This window comes from Schistocerca cancellata, chromosome 9 (assembly GCF_023864275.1).
Source record: "Schistocerca cancellata isolate TAMUIC-IGC-003103 chromosome 9, iqSchCanc2.1, whole genome shotgun sequence".
Taxonomy (NCBI): Eukaryota; Metazoa; Arthropoda; class Insecta; order Orthoptera; family Acrididae; genus Schistocerca; species Schistocerca cancellata.
In genome coordinates this window covers 363,585,482-363,601,679 of record NC_064634.1, presented here as the reverse complement: position 1 = coordinate 363,601,679, position 16,198 = coordinate 363,585,482, and the positions used below count along the sequence as shown (strand labels likewise).

The following is a 16,198-nucleotide window of genomic DNA, read 5'->3' as shown; positions in this document are numbered from 1 at the left end:
ATTTGAATACACGTGCCTATACCAGTTTCTTTGGCGCTTCAGTGTATTATCTATTACATGCACCCCACGTTTCTCGTTTCAAATTTTACAATTATTTTTATAGCTATTAAAAATTCTTATGCACAAATTTTCAGGAATATCTGTATGAGATAGGAATCTGCATGGGGCTACGAGAAATTATTATATACTTTTTAATATGTATTATATTGAAAAACATAAATTTAAATAATTCTTTTCTCCTTTTTACTCTTGAGTATGTGAAATTTTTCAGTTGATTTCAAACATTTTTATGAGATTACAACAGAGACGTGTGGGAAATTTCAGCTATAGATCCTCTTCACCTAAGTCAACCGATATACGCTTCCTCCTGCTCACATCTCGCAGATACCCCATGGAGATAAAATCAGAGCGATTCCAGTCCACACGGGGGCTTAGCAGCAGTCATTCTTATCACGAACCCTTCACGACTAGAACAGGGAAAGGGGGAAATACCTGTGGCACTCACCCTCCACCACACACCAGTCACGTTATTGCACTGTCAAATTTGTAGCTGGCGGGAAAGTTAGTTTAAAATCAGCGGGAACATTTGTACCGAAGATATCAACAGAGAAGAAAGCGATCCATTAAAAAAGTGTTAAAAAAGCCACTCCTGCAGATGAAGAACGGTGTGGGTACATGATGGTCAAGAGATGGACTCAGAACAACAGTGAGATAACAAGAGAAAAACGGCACCCCAAGAAGACCGTGGGATTGTTCACTGACGAATAGACAGACGGCAAGAGTTGATATGCGGAAAGAGGTTACAGCAGGAGTGTCACCAAGAACCGTCAGCAAGGTGGGTTGAGGTATAAGTTGCTTTGCGTTGTTTAGTGCTAACACTGTACCACAGACATCAGGGACATGCATGGTGAAGAGCCAGCTACATCGAGTGCCCTTCTGTGCCATTCAGCGATGAGTGTCGCTTCTGTTTGTGTCGGTAAGATAGACCCTAAACGTATCCACAAACGACCTGATGAAAGGTGGGTGAAAACAACGATTCTTGACATCTATACCTCTACAACTCCTGGCTGATATGGAGACCAACTGGCCGAGAGGTCTAAGGGTTCCGGCGGAGTTTCGAGTCCTCCCTCGGGCATGGGTGTGTGTGTTTGTCCTTAGGATAATTTAGGTTAAGTAGTGTGTAAGCTTAGGGACTGATGACCTTAGCAGTTAAATCCCATAAATTTCACACACATTTGAACATTTTTTTGAGAGCAACTGGATATGACAAAAAGACTTTTTTGATAATCTTGAATGGTCGTCATATGCTTGCCATTATGCGGCAAGAATTCTTTGGACTTGTTGCCATATCTTTCGTAAGCAGGATAGCAAATTGTATATTACAGCAGGATAATGTGAGGCCTCACACTGAAGTTGACAAACCGATGTACGGACCCTTGGCTGTCCTGCCCAGTAACCTGATTTGTCATCTGGAGTCTGGAAAGCAATGCCAGCCAGCATACCAGCCAACAGTGTTAATGAACTGACACATTATGTGTTTCAGGAATGGGAAGATATTCCTCAAGATGAAATCCAGGAGCTGTTAGCTTCCTCGGCACAATGAATACAACATATAAGGGTTGCACAAAACTATGGGAACACCGCGAGAAATGCATGTCTGAACATAAATGCAGATGCTAGCTCAGCCTGCGGGTTCCGCTGTAGTATCTAACGGCGAACGGCACCTGTGCAGTGTTCTCAACATGTCGCAAGTGTCAGCCACGGTGTGGTTGTGATTGCATTGCGTCGGAGATAAGAGTATTAGAAAGTGGGCAAATTGTTGGTGCTCGTTTGGTGGCTGCTTCCGTCATCAAGGTAGCCGAAGTGTTTGGCGTTACAAGAGGCACCCTATCGAAGATTTATACCACGTATAGGGAAAGCGCAAAAACGGCATCTGCTAAGTCACAACGCGGACGAAATTGGGCGTTGAGTGATCGCGACAGACGTGATACGTGTTAGAAACCGGACACAATGGGAAGGACCAGGCCCTTTTGCTTTTTTCTTTTATCACTCTTTTATTACATCAGAGAAATACACATTTTAAGACAAAATTTAACTACATGAAATATTGCTCCCAGTAAAGGGTAACATAAGCAGTGACAAAACTTAGTTGTCTTAAGGGTTTCTGCTGGCAACAAATTTTAAGGAGGCAATGTAAGATTTGTATCAGTTTAGCTCAAACACGTAGTTAGTGATTGAATCTCGACACAGACACGGGAACAAATAAATAGCGTGAATTTATACTCACAGTAACCAACTAATCAACAGCCTTGTCACTGAATAAGTAGTAGGCCATTTGGAACGAATTAACAACACCCCGCAACTAGGAGAGTTAATACCAACAGTCTTTAAATGTCTTGCTCCCCATTAAATAAACTTACAGTAATTAAATGAATAACAAATCAAACACACTACGCTCCACTCAAACTCTTCAGTGGAAGCCAAGCCAAAATGAAGATTCCATTAACTGACTAGCACTGAAGTCGCACTAAAGCTCATCTCTGTGTTCCCAGACACACATGGGGCAAACTTATACAAAACAAGATTTTGAAGGGAGCACATCAGTAAAACCTGTAGTGGAGCTAACTGGTGCCACTGAAAATTAAGGTACGAGACCAGGGCACCAGGTGGTATACAATGAGGTTGCCTTAGTGCTATAATGCGCTCCAAAATATTAATTCAAACGGCCAATTCAAAATTAAGTACACATAAACCAGCATTAATTAACGAGAAGTTACACCAGGTCGCTCGAAGGGATGACAACACTTAACTGAAAAGACAAATGCAGTAACATCAAACACCTTCTCCGAGTTTTAAGAAAGAGTCACTTTCCGCTATACAAGTAAACATGTAACCAAGCACAAGGAAGGAACCCCAAAGAGAAAATTCAAATAAAACCCCCAAAAGATTATAAAGGACAGGGAACTCCAACTATTTGAATTTAAAAGAATTAACTCTCCCCCATAGGCAGTGTAAACGCGAAGGCCATACTTAAGAGGTCACCAAAATTGGTTACAAAAGGTCTTATACATTTGCTCCTTTTCTTTAAAGAAACACAAGGCTGCTTAAATTCTGCTGGCTTTTGCTGGACGTCCGGTATGGCTCGTGTAGGATACACCGGGCAGCAACCCAAGCTAGGCGGTCGCAAGGCACGGCGAGCAAAATCAGGAGAGCAGACAGGCAGGCAGCCAACACATATCCTCCATGCTGAACCGGCAGACCGCGTACAACCAACTCCACATATACGTGGTTGCTTCCACTTCGTACCTCGCGGCGTCTCAGCAGGTAGCCCGAGCAAACGTCAACTGCCACTCGCCCCGCGAATGCGGAAAACGACACGGCAAGCAAAGATAAGAAACATCGAAGAATCGATAATGGACATCCAAGAGACTGGCGCGCCAGTAGCGAGCGCCACGGCTCAACACGGTTACTGAAGAGGCTTGTGACGAATAATAAAAGGATGACCGATGGACAACTCACAACAGAACTGAACTCACAGTAGAAGTGAATGTCGCATTCGCGAAGCCTGTAAGCACCAAGACAATACGAAGGGACCTCTGTAAGCAGGGAATTGCAGGGCGAGCTGGAATTCCAAAACCACCCCTCAGTGATGCGAATGGCCACAAGAGGAAAACGTGGTGCCGAAGCCGCACAACCTGAACTGTGGAGCAAATAAAGAAAGTAATTTGGTCGGATGAGCCTTGTTTCTCACTGTTTCCGACCTTTGGCCGAGCTTACGTCGTAATAGTGAAACACGGTGGGTGTTCAGTGGTGATGTGGGCAGCCGTATCGTACTATTCCTTGGGCCCCGTGGTTACTCTGCGAGGTCGCGTTATTGTAATGATACTCTGACTATTTTGCTTGATCACGTCCACGTCATGGTACAGTGTTTGTTCCCTAAATGGCGGCGCTGTGCTCCAAGACAACAGAGCCCCCGTTCACAAAGCTCACATTCTCCTGAATTGGTTTTGTGAGCACGAGGATAAATTGTCACGTCTCCTCTGGCCACCATAGTCAACAAATCTCAGTATTATTCAGCCTTTGTCGTCTACTGTGGAGAGATGGGTGCTTGGTCGCTATCCACCTCCACGATAGTTATCTGAGCTTGCCTCTATTTTGCACGGAGATGGTATAAGATTCCCTTGAAAACCGTATAAGACCTGTACTTACCCATTCCGAGACTGTTGGAAGCTGTCTTGAATTCCAAAGAGTTTCTTACGCCGTATTAGGCACGGTAATGTGTTATGTTTTTGGTGTTTCTATATTTTTGTTCCCCTCCCCCTCCCCCCCCTCTCCCCTGTACACTCTTGTATTCATTGCGTCATGGAAGCAAACAGCTTCTGAACATCATTGTGAAGAATTCCTTGATGTTCCTGAAACACATACTGTGTCGTGCACATGGGTGTCACACCTTATACTGATGCTGACGATGGACACCAGAATGGAATGAAAGTTTAATCATTTAGTACACGTTACGTAATGGACATCTCCACAACGTTTGATAAATTACGAAGTGATGGTTCGTGGTGTAAAACTTTCACTTTAGTGTCAGTGTATTTCAAATTCACATGCTGAAGTACGAGGGGCGTTTGAAAAGTTCGTGCAAAAATAAAAACTACTTACGTGTTGGGGGTAAACCTTTTTTATTTTTCGAGGTAGTCTCCTTTTAGACTTACACACTTCGTCCAACGCTGTTCTAATTTGTTGATCCCTTCCGAATATTAGGAATTCTCCAAGTCTGCAACATAGCTATTAGTTGCTGCAATCACCTCCTCGTTTGAATAAAATCTTTGTCCTACTAGTCATTTCTTCAAATTGGGGAACAAATAGTAGTCCGAGGGAGCCAAGTCCGGAGAATAGGGCGGATGTGAAACGAGTTGGAATCTTGTTTCCATTAATTTTGCGACCACAACTGCTGAGGTGTGTGCTGGTGCATCGTCGTGATGGAAAAGGACTTTTTTGCCGTTTTTCTTGCAGCTCGCTTTTCAAACGGTCCAATAACGATGAATAATATGCACCTGTAATAGTTTTACCCTTTTCCACATCTGTAATAGTTTTACCCTTTTCCAGATAGTCGATGAGGATTATTCCTTGCGAATCCCAAAAGACAGTCGCCATAACCTTTCCGACCGAAGGAATCGTCTTTGCCTTTTTTGGTGCAGATTCTCCCTTGGTAACCCATTGTTTAGATTGTTGTTTGGTCTCAGGAGTATAATGATGTATCCATGTTTGATCCACAGTGGCGAAACGACGCTGAAAGTCCTGCGGATTCTTCCTGAGCAGCTGCAAACCATCCTTGCAAAACCACGCGATTCCGTTTTTGGTCAAGCGTGGGCAGTCGCGGAACATATCTTGCGGATAGCTTTCTCATGTCCAAATGTTTATGCAATATGTCATGTACCCGTTCATTCGATATGCCCACAGCACTAGCAATCTCACGCACCTTCTTTCATCCATCACCATATCGTGGATTTTATCAATGATTTCTGGAGTCGTAACCTCCACAGTGCGTCCAGAACGTTCAGCATCACTTGTGCCCATATGGCCACTCCGAAAATTTTGAAACCGCTTATAAACTGTTCTAATCGAAGGTACAGAGTCACCTTAATGTTTATCAAGCTTCTCTTTATTCTACTGAGGTGCTTTGCCTTTCATAACGTAATGTTTAATCACCACACGAAATTCTTTTTCGTCCATATTTTGACAATCACTCGACTTCCTTGATTCACACGAATGCCAAACACAAAGAAATAGATCGATATGGCTGAAACTTGGTGTGCGTTCTTTCCAAAGATGCTACTAACTAAACATGACCTCGATACGCGCCGCTAGTGCCATCTCTCGGACTTTGCACGGACTTTCCAAACGCCGCAGGAATGCTCCCTCATGTGCGAGTAACTGCTTTCCTAAGCTGGGAACGGGTAACGCCAGTGCTGAGTGTTGCTTCCTACGCCTTCGCAGGCCGTTCCCGGCGTCCCTGGAGTCGCTGACGACGCTGGTGATGACGTACATGCCGGCGCTGCGCGTCGTCGACGGCTCGGCGATGGCCAACCTGACGGGCCTGCGCGAGCTGCAGCTACACCACAACCCGCGCCTGTCCGAGCTGCGCGGCGAGCTGCCCTACTCGCTCCGCAAGGTCAGTGTTTCCGCCACACCAGCAAACGTCGCAGCTTGGTGCCCTGAGTCCTGTACCATAGTATAGAGACGAGACGTTGTTTAATGTTGTTGACAAAAACATCTAAAACTTCTAGGCCAATGCACTTCAAATTTTTACACAATTTCTATTAAACATTTGGACATACATAGGCCATATATTTTTTAATATATGAGGGGTTGAAACCATAAGGATCCAAAGCACAGACACAAAGTTTTGAGAAAAATAGACCTTTTTGAAATGCAGATTTGCATGGAAAGCACCAGTCTCATAGGTCTGACTTGTCTTTTAACCAAGTATCATCATTTACATTTTTATAGAAAATTTATGTACCAACTTTATGTTATGAATTCTTAATTAATATTTTCGATTATTCTTATTCTTATTATTATAATTAATGTTGCTCCAAAAAAAATTAATTTATAGACTAGTAGCAACAGTGTCTTTTTGATTGTTAGTTTGTAATTAATGTGATACTAGAATCAGAGTATAAACAACTACTAAGTGCACCACACACACGCAATTATAGCCTATCCCTACACTTCATGGACTTCGTTGACATCATTTTCGTTAAGCATATTCTCCGGCTTGAGGTTCAGATGCCACGCGGGATTTGCCGAGCGGTCTAAGGCACTGCAAGCATAGACTGTGCGGCTGGTCCCGGCGGAGATACGAGTCCTCCCTCAGGCATGGTTTTGTGTGTGTGTGTGTGTGTGTGTGTTTGTCTTTAGGATAATTTAGGTTAAGTATTGTGTAAGCTTAGGGACTGATGACCTTAGTAGTTACGTCCCATAGGATTTCACACACATTTGATTTTTTTTTTTTTTTAGTTTCAGATGAAACTGACTGTTCATTTCAGGCATGAAATCTAGTGGTTTAGTACAAGTCTATTCGTTTCAAGTTCGATCTAGTAGTTCTGTAAGTCTTTGTGTTTCAAGTTTGACGTTTCCTTTCCACGTACATATTTGGACGTTAGATTTTGCAAGTCATCCGTGTTCTGCCTCGGTGTGACTTGAAGGAAACTGTGGGCTACGACGACTTCAGATGAATTTGTTATTTTAAACAACTGTTGAAAATTTCAGCGCTGTAAAATTTCTGAATTCTACATTGTTTCCATAAACATCAACTTTTATTTCGTAGTGAAGTCAGTAACACTCTTAAAGGTTGTAAAATCCTCAGCATCCACACTGGAATGCTGAAATCATGGAATGTGAAGTTGTGGTGGGGCAGTCCTTCAAGAACTTGAGCATTCCTGCACCAATGTCCTTTGAGGGCATAGAAATGAATATGTTAATATTAAATTGTTGAGGCAGCTTTTCGCAAATGTACATGTATACAGTATAGGGGTACAGTACTGATAAAGCTGGTCAACAGATTTGAGGAGCATGCATACAAGCAACAAACGCAACATCTACGAAGGTGTAATTTAGGCCCTTATGGTTCTCGGCGCCTCAAATGTATAAATTACGATAGGGAAGTGTTGTCAGCAAACATCTCGATTAGTTCTTCATTAATTTACTACAAATTTTTTGCGCTATTAATAAGTGTTAAGACAGACATTGGGTATGTAATTTTTTGAACAATTATGTTCAGTTTTCATGAAAAGGATAGATTACTACTCACCATAAAGATGGCACTTGGAGTCGCAGACATTCACAACGAACAGACTTATACAATGAGCTTTCAGCCAAAGCCATCCCCAGAAGGAAAAGGTAGCACATACACGTATACACAGACGCAAGCACACCTCACACACACACGACAGCTGCCTCCAGCTGCTCTAGTCAGAATACAACTGCGACAAACAGAAGCAGCAATATGACGTGGGGTGGGTATGGGGGGATGGAAAACAAGGTACGATTGGGGGGGGGGGGGGGGGAATATCAGGGCTGTCTGTCAGATTGTACACGGACTAAATGGTGGCAACACAAGACTGTCAGGCGCAGCATTGGGAAATTGCGGGGAGGGAGGGGGGCAGTCACTGAATTTAGAATTTATGGTAAGTTCCTATGGGATCGAACTGCTGAGGTCATTGGTCCCTAGGCTTACACACCACTTAATCTAACTTAAACTAACTTACGCTAAGGACGACCCCACACACACCCACGCCCGAGGGAGGACTCGAACGTCCGACGGGGGGAGCCGCGACGAATCTTAATGAGAATATATAGTACAGGGCAACGGAACAATGTAACGTTGTATTATGTATTGCGAATGCAATGCTAGTTCCATTGTGCTACCTGATGAGAGTAATTTCGATTATGATATCGAAATTTTATGGAGAGAATGGCTATTGAAGTTGTAGTTTACATTTTAAAGTTCGAGTATACTGCTTTAAATATATTACTTCCAGCGAATTTATTTATGTTATCTCAGTCAGCAAATTAACCACGAAGTGATGGATAATATGCCGGCCGCGGTGGTCTAGCGGTTCTGGCGCTGCAGTGCGGAACCGCGGGACTGCTACGGTCGCAGGTTCGAATCCTGCCTCGGGCATGGGTGTGTGTGATGTCCTTAGGTTAGTTAGGTTTAAGTAGTTCTAAGTTCTAGGGGACTTATGACCTAAGATGTTGAGTCCCATAGTGCTCAGAGCCATTTTTGATGGATAATAAATAACAGTTTTTGCGCTTCAAATAAACTTTGAACATTTTGAGTACATCTCAGCTTGTGCTTGACGGAAAAATATGTAATCAACGGTAACATACAATAAGTAATGCAACACTTATTTTCTGAAAGCAGGTTGGTTTTATTCGGATTCCAATACATCACGTTACTCCCCCTCCTTTGGCTACAAAATCCTATTTTTCAAGACAATCTGCCTTCAATTCGACGGACTTACCTCACCTTACTGGGAGGACCTTTATACCCCATGGTACCACTCTGCAGGCCCGCCGGAGTGGCCGAGCGGTTCTAGGCGCTACAGTCTGCAACCGCGCGACCGCTACGGTCGCAGGTTCGAATCCTGCCACCGGCATGGATGAGTGTGATGTCTAAGTAGTTCTAAGTTCAAGGGGCTGATGACCTCAGATGTTAAGTCCCATAGCGCTCACAGCCATTTTGAACCACTCTGTTGGTCGATGACGGGGTCAACGTCTTGCTGCATCTGTAACCTCTCCATCATCCACATACTGCTTCATGAGGAGTGGATTCTTTGTTGGGCCAAACAGATGGTCCTTCGATGATCTTTATGGTCTTCTGTTAGGCAGCAAAGGAACCCACCTGGCACACATCTTTTAGTACCCCAACTGGTGGATGAGTGTGTCAGCATTACCAAGAGACGCGTTCATTTAAGCAGCGAGACGTTTGCCTGCGATCCGTCGATCACCTCGAATGAGAGTGTCCGCACGTTCCAGCACTTCAGGAGTCACAGCCGTGTGCGGCCAGTTGGCTTGCGGGAGATCGGACGGGTCTGCGCGACCTCGCTGTGAAGATGACAGACGCCTCGCCCAGCAACTCGCGGCGCTTTTGTTCACTGCCAGGTCTCCGTAGACATTCTGCAAGCGCCTGTGAATATCTGCGATGCTCTGGTTTTCCGCTAAAAGAAACTCAATGACAGCTCTCTGCCTGGAACGCACTTCCGTTAGAGAAGTCATTTTGAAGACTATGTATAGCGCCACCACCTATCGGAGCTTCATGAAAGTATAGGGGCTGAAGCGGGAACATTCCACGATGTCCCCTGACGAAGTTCGATCTTTTTCAACTGAAATTGGCGCAGATAAACGCCCCTTGTAGTTATGGCCCATTTTTGTCTGTTGTGGTTTATTTACCCAAAGCTAAAAGAACAGAATGGGAGACATTTGTTGTGAAATATCATGTCTGCACATGACATAAAAATCACAAATGACTGAAAGATAATGCTGTAACAGCTATGATTTAAATGTGTCGAATGACTCATTAGTAAAAGCGTTTCGTCAATTCAAGACTGAAACGCAATCAGATGTTTCGAAACAAACATGGTATCGAACAGTTCATATTATGAATTTGAACCACTTCCTTGTATATTACAAGGTTAATCCGGAAACATTTGCCAGTCAAGAGATCACTATGAAACTTCTTATTAGTTACAGGATTAATGTTCTACACTCCTGGAAATGGAAAAAAGAACACATTGACACCGGTGTGTCAGACCCACCATACTTGCTCCGGACACTGCGAGAGGGCTGTACAAGCAATGATCACACGCACGGCACAGCGGACACACCAGGAACCGCGGTGTTGGCCGTCGAATGGCGCTAGCTGCGCAGCATTTGTGCACCGCCGCCGTCAGTGTCAGCCAGTTTGCCGTGGCATACGGAGCTCCATCGCAGTCTTTAACACTGGTAGCATGCCGCGACAGCGTGGACGTGAACCATATGTGCAGTTGACGGACTTTGAGCGAGGGCGTATAGTGGGCATGCGGGAGGCCGGGAGGACGTACCGCCGAATTGCTCAACACGTGGGGCGTGAGGTCTCCACAGTACATCGATGTTGTCGCCAGTGGTCGGCGGAAGGTGCACGTGCCCGTCGACCTGGGACCGGACCGCAGCGACGCACGGATGCACGCCAAGACCGTAGGATCCTACGCAGTGCCGTAGGGGACCGCACCGCCACTTCCCAGCAAATTAGGGACACTGTTGCTCCTGGGGTATCGGCGAGGACCATTCGCAACCGTCTCCATGAAGCTGGGCTACGGTCCCGCCCACCGTTAGGCCGTCTTCCGCTCACGCCCCAACATCGTGCAGCCCGCCTCCAGTGGTGTCGCGACAGCCGTGAATGGAGGGACGAATGGAGACGTGTCGTCTTCAGCGATGAGAGTCGCTTCTGCCTTGGTGCCAATGATGGTCGTATGCGTGTTTGGCGCCGTGCAGGTGAGCGCCACAATCAGGACTGCATACGACCGAGGCACACAGGGCCAACACCCGGCATCATGGTGTGGGGAGCGATCTCCTACACTGGCCGTACACCACTGGTGATCGTCGAGGGTACACTGAATAGTGCACGGTACATCCAAACCGTCATCGAACCCATCGTTCTACCATTCCTAGACCGGCAAGGGAACTTGCTGTTCCAACAGGACAATGCACGTCCGCATGTATCCCGTGCCACCCAACGTGCTCTAGAAGGAGTAAGTCGACTACCCTGGCCAGCAAGATCTCCGGATCTGTCCCCCATTGAGCATGTTTGGGACTGGATGAAGCGTCGTCTCACGCGGTCTGCACGTCCAGCACGAACGCTGGTCCAACTGAGGCGCCAGGTGGAAATGGCATGGCAAGCCGTTCCACAGGACTACATCCAGCATCTCTACGATCGTCTCCATGGGAGAATAGCAGCCTGCATTGCTGCGAAAGGTGGATATACACTGTACTAGTGCCGACATTGTGCATGCTCTGTTGCCTGTGACTATGTGCCTGTGGTTCTGTCAGTGTGATCATGTGATGTATCTGACCCCAGGAATGTGTCAATAAAGTTTCCCCTTCCTGGGACAATGAATTCACGGTGTTCTTATTTCAATTTCCAGGAGTGTACATATTACAGCCTTTAATGCAGCGGTTCCACTTCTTTCCGCTTCCTCATACCATTGATTTAAGCTGATTCTTCTGCCTTTAGCGACAGTTTCCCACTGTAAGAGTAAGAGGGTGCCTTGAGTCTCTGTCTGTTCCTCCAGTCTCCTTGACAAGGCCGTTGGCAGTCTGAAGGTGACTTTTCATACCAGGAGTCATTGCTGACGGTATTTACTTAAGATCTGATCAGAGGCAAGTGTCAAACTTGCGACCCAGGCGTTTTGAGTAGTAGTCCAAGACGCTACAGGGCCTCTGGCTCGGATCTGTCCTCGAAGTAACCGATTTGTAACAGTTCATTGTGTCACTGTGGTGACAACAGCTGCTCAAATTTCTGCTGCAGATGTAGTAAGATGTAACAGAACCGTACGCCGAATACAATGGTATTCCCTCTCGGTAGTTTCACGTGGCTCTTCGGAGCGAGTTGTTCTTGCGACCGTACACAGCCGTGACAACCGCTGCCTGCAATCGTGTATATTGGCTACGTTCCTCCCAAATCTTTCTCCAATAACGCAGAGGGAAGACCCATTCCTCGTAACCGTATTACACGATCTCGTTCAAACTCAGCGACGTGTCTTTGTCGCCTTAAACACATTCTTGACTAACATCAGCCCACTACATTCAATCTTATAGGTAACGAACGCTCACGACCTTTACAGCATGTATTTAAATCAGAACTGATTATTGTCCTCATAGTGGCGACATTAGCGCCACTCTTCTGCGACTGGCGCGAAATTTTAGCAGACATCATTTTTCAGACCCTTAAAACTCTCCCACCAACTTCAATTTATTTCGCACCATTCCTTTTTGGTTTTCGTATCTTTTTCCGTCGGTGTAGTAATAATTAAAAGACACGACGGAAAATTATATGCTGTAGCAGTTTATCGTATTGAATGAGAAGACTAGATAGATACATAAACAATAAGGAGGGAAAGCAGATGTAGACTGATGTTTTTTTCCGGCAGATATGGCTGAACGACAACAACTTGAGCCGGCTGGACGGCGCGCAGGAGCTGGGCCGCTCCAACATGCTGAAGCTGGTGGACGTCCGCTACAACCCCTGGGTGTGCGACTGCGACACGCAGTGGATGGTCACCGTGCTGACGCCCCTCATCAACCGCACCACGCCGGAGCTGCTCACTGGCGCTGGGTGAGTCTCTCTTCTCTGGGGTTTTCAGGCCATAGCCGCACGAATTCCCACCTGCGTTCTGCACGCAGTCACGGCCGTGTTGGCTCGTGATCCGGGAGTGGAAGTTTGGAACAAGCCGTAACCTACGGTAACAGTTTTACAGCTATTAGGTTGGTGCATAAGTTCGTAGCGATTTTCCAGAATGAGATTTTCACTCTGCAGCGGAGTGTGCGCTGATATGAAACTTCCTGGCAGATCAAAACTGTGTGCCCGACCGAGACTCGAACTCGAGACCTTCGCCTTTCGCGGGCAAGTGCTCTACCATCTGAGCTACCGAAGCACGACTCACGCCCGGTACTCACAGCTTTCCTTCTGCCAGTACCTCGTCTCCTACCTTCCAAACTTTACAGAAGCTCTTCTGCGAAGCTTGCAGAACTAGCACTCCTGAAAGAAAGGATATTGCGGAGACATGGCTTAGCCACAAATGGTAGAGCACTTGCCCGCGAAAGGCAAAGGTTCCGAGTTCGAGTCTCGGTCGGGCACACAGTTTTAATCTGCCAGGAAGTTTCATATCAGCGCACACTCCGCTGCAGAGTGAAAATCTCATTCTGGAAACATCCCCCAGGCTGTGGCTAAGCCATGTCTCCGCAATATCCTTTCTTTCAGGAGTGCTAGTTCTGCAAGGTTCGCAGGAGAGCTTCTGTAAAGTTTGGAAGGTAGGAGACGACGTACTGGCGGAAGTACAGCTGTGAGTTCCGGGCAGGAGTCGTGCTTCGGTAGCTCAGATGGTAGAGCAATTGCCCGCGAAAGGCAAAGGTCCCGAGTTCGAGCCTCGGTCGGGCACACAGTTTTAATCTGCAAGGAAGTTTCGTAGCGATTTTGTTTTGCGTGTTGGTATTCCGGTTGCTATGGGTTTATTTATCGATTGCAATTTTTTATTTATAGTTCAATGTTGCTATTTGAGTTTGAGTTTCTATACTTTCATTTTGTCATTTGCAGGAGATTGTGAGTGGAGAGGCGGACGCTTGAAAATTGAGTGCCAAGTACAGAAGTCAGAATATTTCCGTCATATTCTTCTGTTTGAGATCAATAGAAGGGTGACAGCAGCGGAGACAGTCAGAAACGTTTGCGCTGTGTCTGGGAATAATGCCAGTGGACAGAGTACGGCAAGGAAATGCTTTTCTCATTTTAAGGAGGGTCGTTTTGACATTAGTGACTGTCCAAGTTCAGGAAGAGCTCCACCCAAACAAAGCAACAACTCCCGTACAAAGACCTGCGCGCATCCACGAAAGATAATGTATTACATCTGGTGCAATACCAACGGTTTCGTATACTGCTAACTGCTTCCCCTAGTTGTAACCATAACTGCTGACATTTATTGTCAACAACTGAAGCGCCTTGAAGATGAAACCCAGGAAGACTGCGTGAAGGGTGTCACCACGATAGACTGCTAGACTGACAAAAAGCACTATACAGGAGTAGTGTTTGGAGTCCTGCCGCACCCGCCTTATTCACCTGTTATAGCGCTCTCAGGTTTTCACCTTTACTGCTCCCGATCGAACAGCCTTCAAGGCAGTTGCTTGCCGGATATGAACGCGCTCAGAACGTGGCACGACGAGTTGTTCGTCTCAAAATCACGTGATTTCGACAGTCGCGGAATGTGAAAGTTACCTCAGCGTCGGCAGACTATGGTAAATGTTGAAGGAGAATGTACTATTGATCACTGAAGTCTGTTATGTGTATCTGTTGTGTTAATTTGACTTATAAACTTATGGAAAAACAATGCGAACTCTTGCACCAACCCAATACATTACTTACTGATCATTAAACACTGATATAACTTAAGGAGAGTATGAATGGCGGATCCCGCTAATGTTAAAGTTGCTAATTTCATGACACAGTCTTTCAAGAATTACTTCATACAACTTAATGAAACTTTTGCAGTTTGCTTAAACATGCGTCCGGTACTTACCCTTTCAGTTTGGTTGAAGTATATATTCTAGGAGGTAGGATAGCATTTTTTCTGTTTTATTTGTTGTTAAATATTTCCTTAAATTTTTGTGCGTTTTACTAGAAACAGACAAGCTATCTTTACCATTCGATAGGTCTGTGTCACAAAGGCGTCATAAATTAATTTTAAAAAGTATCAAAAGTCGATCTTCTGTAGTTCCTGAGAAAATGGGTCACTGGTCTGGGAAAATTATTTTTCCATAAACTGCAATTAAAAATTAATTTAAGTTAAAACATTTTAATACAAACAACAGCTAAAACGTGGCAGTACTGCAGTCTTCATCTTCTACATTGTTCGAACGCATCCTCTTCCTTCCCTTAAAAGATCTTGCTCGTTTGACACTTTTTGACCTTGTAGCTCAGCCCTGTCAACTCGCTCCCTCTCCAGTTCCTCCAGCATATCCCGCGTATTCCAACCAGGTTTCACTCCCAGCTCCTCAAAGACTTTCAGTCTACCAGTACAACCATCACTAAATGCGATAATAGTATCATATACACCAACCCTCAATGTATGGTACCCCACAAATACATTTTTAGACACTCTTGTGAACACTACATTGTTGAATGACTCATTCACATTTTGTGTTTTCCCTGTCAGATAATTCTTCAAAAGACCTGGATTTGCCGAATCTCTACAAGTGGTTTTAATCAACGCAAAAGCCTTAGATAAAGAGTTCACGTGGGGAATTTTTTTCTACAGCTCCAATTGATTCAGGTTTCTTATATTTACATCACTCGCCTGAACGAAGGTTGTGGATCAGCCTGTCACCTGCTGATACTTTATGCAAAAAGGTTGCTCACACAGCTTCTTTCATACTTAAGTTAATTGCTTCTTGTGGCTTGACTATAGTATTCTGATTGTTGAGTGACGGCATTGTCTAGCAGACGGCTCCTAATAGTCTTACCATGAGACAGCAGTGACCTCAATAGCTCCTGTTTCACTGCTTTATACCAAGAATGTCGCATGCACAACACATACAAGAATCACAACTGTTATGTCAGTCCTTCCACCTTATGCAGTGATATTTCTACTAGTATTGAAATCATGCCGCGTCCTTCTATACGTTATGGGTCTTGAGATATTAATTTTTAACTGACTAATGTTTTACGAAATTCTAAAACTGTCCTAACCTATTAATTAAATTATGTTAAATATACTCGCAGTCAATGAAATTTAATAAATCTTACACCAAGTTAATCATCAAATCCCGAATTATGTTTCTATACGAAAAAAGAAACAGAAATTAAAATTTTTCAACAAAATGGTCATTTATACTCTCCTTAAAACGACGGATCCTTGGAACTGGGAAAGTCTATCACAAGACGGAA

At 44.9% G+C, this 16,198-nt stretch overlaps 1 protein-coding gene across 1 annotated transcript in view; it reads left to right on the top strand.

The window, feature by feature from the left end:
• The window catches only part of LOC126100554 (slit homolog 1 protein-like), a 51,498-nt gene that overhangs the window by 22,927 nt on the left and 12,373 nt on the right, over positions 1-16,198 (top strand). Inside the window, exons 5-6 of the mRNA XM_049911172.1 lie at positions 6,001-6,175; positions 12,696-12,880. Of these exons, the coding sequence (XP_049767129.1) occupies positions 6,001-6,175; positions 12,696-12,880 (360 nt within the window). The remainder of the gene's footprint in view (positions 1-6,000; positions 6,176-12,695; positions 12,881-16,198) is intronic.